The following is a 3,060-nucleotide window of genomic DNA, read 5'->3' as shown; positions in this document are numbered from 1 at the left end:
AAGACTAATGCCTACTTGGGATGAAAGTGAATTAAACAATTACAACACAGAACTAGTAACAGCTAACTTTGAGCATTCATTATATGCGAAGTATTATTTTCCGTATTTTTCATTTACCGTAATCCTAGGGAAAAACCCTTGTGAGGTTAATACTATATATTACCCCTACTTAATGAATAAGGACAGAGAGGCACACAGAAATTAAGCACCTGCCCAAAGTCACAGTAAGAAGTGGGACAGTTTTGAACCCAAGAAGCTGAACTTCCGGGTTGGCCTCCAGAGAGAAGGCAACCAAAGATGTTTGTGTCCATTGTTAAGGAGGCTTTTCTTACTGACTGTATATTCAATGCTCAGTCACCTGGGGTCATATAATGACTCACAACCAAATTTATCAAGTCAGGCCTGAAAACTGTCTGCCAATAAGTTTAACCTCACACAAGGGCCAGGCAAAAGTTGTTGGAGGAAAAGATAATTTACTTCATGGGGCCTATATTACTTTTTCTACTACCAGGTAGCTTTGAACACAAATGAGGTCAGGTTCTGCATTCCTCCCTCAAGTGTGGGTCTCATAGTCCCAAGAACTGCTATGGTGATCCTCCAGTCTAAAGGTCTGGCGGGACTCAGGAGCATTAAGGTATTTCTAGCACTTCCCATAAACATGAGTCAGAAAACCCAGGATGCCCTGTCTTCTTTTGACTCCTTACAGGTAAGTTCCCCTGAAGACCATTCTCAAACCTTCAGAAGGGAGAAGATCGTATTCTTACCTACTTAGTAAGCCTATGCAATTACTACCCGGGTGACTTACCCAAGCCACATGACCTCTACACCTAGGTTGGCTCACTGTAAAACAGGGATATATATTTGAGGGCATTTCAAAACTGAGAGTAAAGAGCACAGAGTGAGGAGTGAGGTGGGGGCACAGTTTAACAGTTGACTCTTCAAAAGCCAGCGTCCCACTTATTTTGTTAGTTCTTGCAGTAACCAAATACTCCTTCAGCCCTGCTCAAGTCAGGAGTTCATCTCTAGAGGGGATGCTTGCTCCTAACAGATCTCCAAACCAGACCACAGTACTACAGAGGTAATAAAAATGGTGTTTAATAAAAAAGAGGAACAAATAAAAAGACATTTCAGTAGCACCAGAAAAGACTTTTTTTCCCCAACAGCATCAAGAGGGATGTATTTTCAATCCAGTTTTGAATACAAATGTTATTAATAAGAAACTATGGACAGGAAGAAGATATACAATTATTTTACGGCATACTATACATTATCTGCCATTAGATAAGACTTAGCTGCCAAACTTAAAATAGCGAAAATAAATAGAAACCAGATAAAAAGCATTTTTACTCGACTGGATACTTCGGGGGGGTAGTAAAGCCCCTTTAAATGGCACTTAACGTTCAAAGTTGGGTCTTCTGTTCTTCCCCTCTTCTTTCCCCCTAACATTTAATGAAAAAAAAGAAAAAATGTGCACATCAGAAAAAAGTGAAAAAAAAAAAAAGGAAAGATATTGTTTACTTGCTGCTTTATTTTGATTTTCCCATTCCTTCTCACTTTCTTTTTCCTCTCCCCGTCTCCTCCCACTCTCTTTGCAGAGAGCGGACCTCAACCCTCACTTCTAATTTAGGTCCGAAAGAGCGGGGAGGCAGGGAAAGAGATCAATGAAGCTGTACTGCAAAGTGAGAATTAACAATAAATAGATTTTCTTATTTCAACAGGTCCACATTTTACCAATTTGAAAATACCTTTCCTTCCCCTCTTCCAAGGACTTAGGTCCCCAGATCGTCACAGTATTTAAGACACAAAGGAGGTATTATGTTGCTCACAGTTCTTCATTCTGTCTGGGGTGTCACCTGCCTCCAGCAGCGCTGCCCAGCCTCTTTAAAGGTCCTCGCCGTCGGTTAATTACAGGCTGGCGTTCCCGGAAGAGCATTTGCTTCAGGATTATCGCTCGTCCACCAGCCCGCAACATTCCTCAGGCTCCTCTTTCCTGTTTCATTATCCTCTGGCAATCCAGTGCTTGGGGACCGCGAGGTGATCTCCCCGCAGGTGGACACGGGGCGTCTCTCCCTATGCGGGAGAGCCTGGGGTTCTCCGGAGTCCTGGCGCCCACAGTCGGGCGCTTCACTCCCTGTTGGTGCGAAAAGTGATCGCGCTAATGGAGTGCTCCTCGGTCCGTGCGGTCATCTGTCCCTTCCTCCATGCGGTCCACAGGACTTCTTCTGTCGCCTGATAGTCCACAATCCGCACGAGCACCGACCTGGGTGGGGCTGCAGGATCCCGCGGCAGAGCTCTGACAGGAGCGTCTACACGGCTGCCCAAAACTCGCTTTTCTCGCGGAAAGAGAGACGGGCAGTCCGGTTCCCAGTCGTCTCCGGCCGCCGGGAAAAGATCGTCCCCACCAGCCACTTCTTCCCGCGCAGGGTCCCGTTGAGTCCCCAGCCACCTCTCCGGGTGCAGAAGAAAGAGCACTTTCTCTCTGACCCAGGGCTCACAGTCCAGGTTCTCAGCCGCCGGGCTGTTCTCCGGAGCGCCGCCTGGACTTCCGCTCGCCCTCGCCTCCGCTGCCGCCCCCGCCACCGCGGGATTCCGGGCACCGGCAGCCAGGGCCGCTCCGCGCCCCAGCTTGCGCGGAGAGGACCCGGCACGCCCCAGGATGCCCCAAGCGTCCGCGAGATTCGCAGCTCCGCGGGGCCCCGAGGCCCCCAGCCGGACAGGAGGCTCATTCATTCTTCGATCCTTCAAGCGATTCACGCAGCAAACTCCCGCCGAGCTCCGCAGGCCCGGGACACGCGAGGCTTTTTTTTTTTTTTTTTTTTTTTTTTTTTAAGGCACGCCCTGCCCGCGGCCAGCCCCGTGCAGACCCCGCCTCCTGCAGCGCCCAGTCCGGCCCACCCCGGCCCACCCCGGCCGTGCTCGCCTTTTAAAGACAAAAGAGCTTGACTTCCCTGCAGTCGTTCCTCTTTCTCCTTCTCACCCTCACCCCGAGCTCTGCTGCTGTGGAATGTCTCATTCTGTTCCCTCTTGCACCTTAGCTGCCCTCTTGCACTTTAGCTCTAG

General features: G+C 49.2%; 1 protein-coding gene across 1 annotated transcript; it reads right to left on the bottom strand.

Moving 5' to 3' along the window:
• LOC308344777 (uncharacterized protein C6orf141) lies at positions 1-2,771 on the bottom strand. Its single transcript, XM_080806542.1, has one exon. It carries the CDS (start codon positions 2,728-2,730, stop codon positions 2,125-2,127), a length of 606 nt encoding a protein of 201 aa, XP_080662668.1. The 5' UTR covers positions 2,731-2,771; the 3' UTR covers positions 1-2,124.
• Positions 2,772-3,060: the final 289 nt, after the last annotated feature.

The sequence above is a fragment of the Martes martes genome (assembly GCF_963455335.1).
Source record: "Martes martes genome assembly, chromosome: 6".
NCBI classification, from domain to species: domain Eukaryota; kingdom Metazoa; phylum Chordata; class Mammalia; order Carnivora; family Mustelidae; genus Martes; species Martes martes.
Note: the sequence above shows the minus strand (reverse complement) of the source record. Positions and strands in the feature narration are given on the sequence as shown.

Coding starts and splice junctions, on each gene's coding strand:
- LOC308344777 (XM_080806542.1), bottom strand. CDS start 2,730: ATGAATGAGCCTCCTGTCCGGCTGGGGGCCTCGGGGCCCCGCGGAGCT.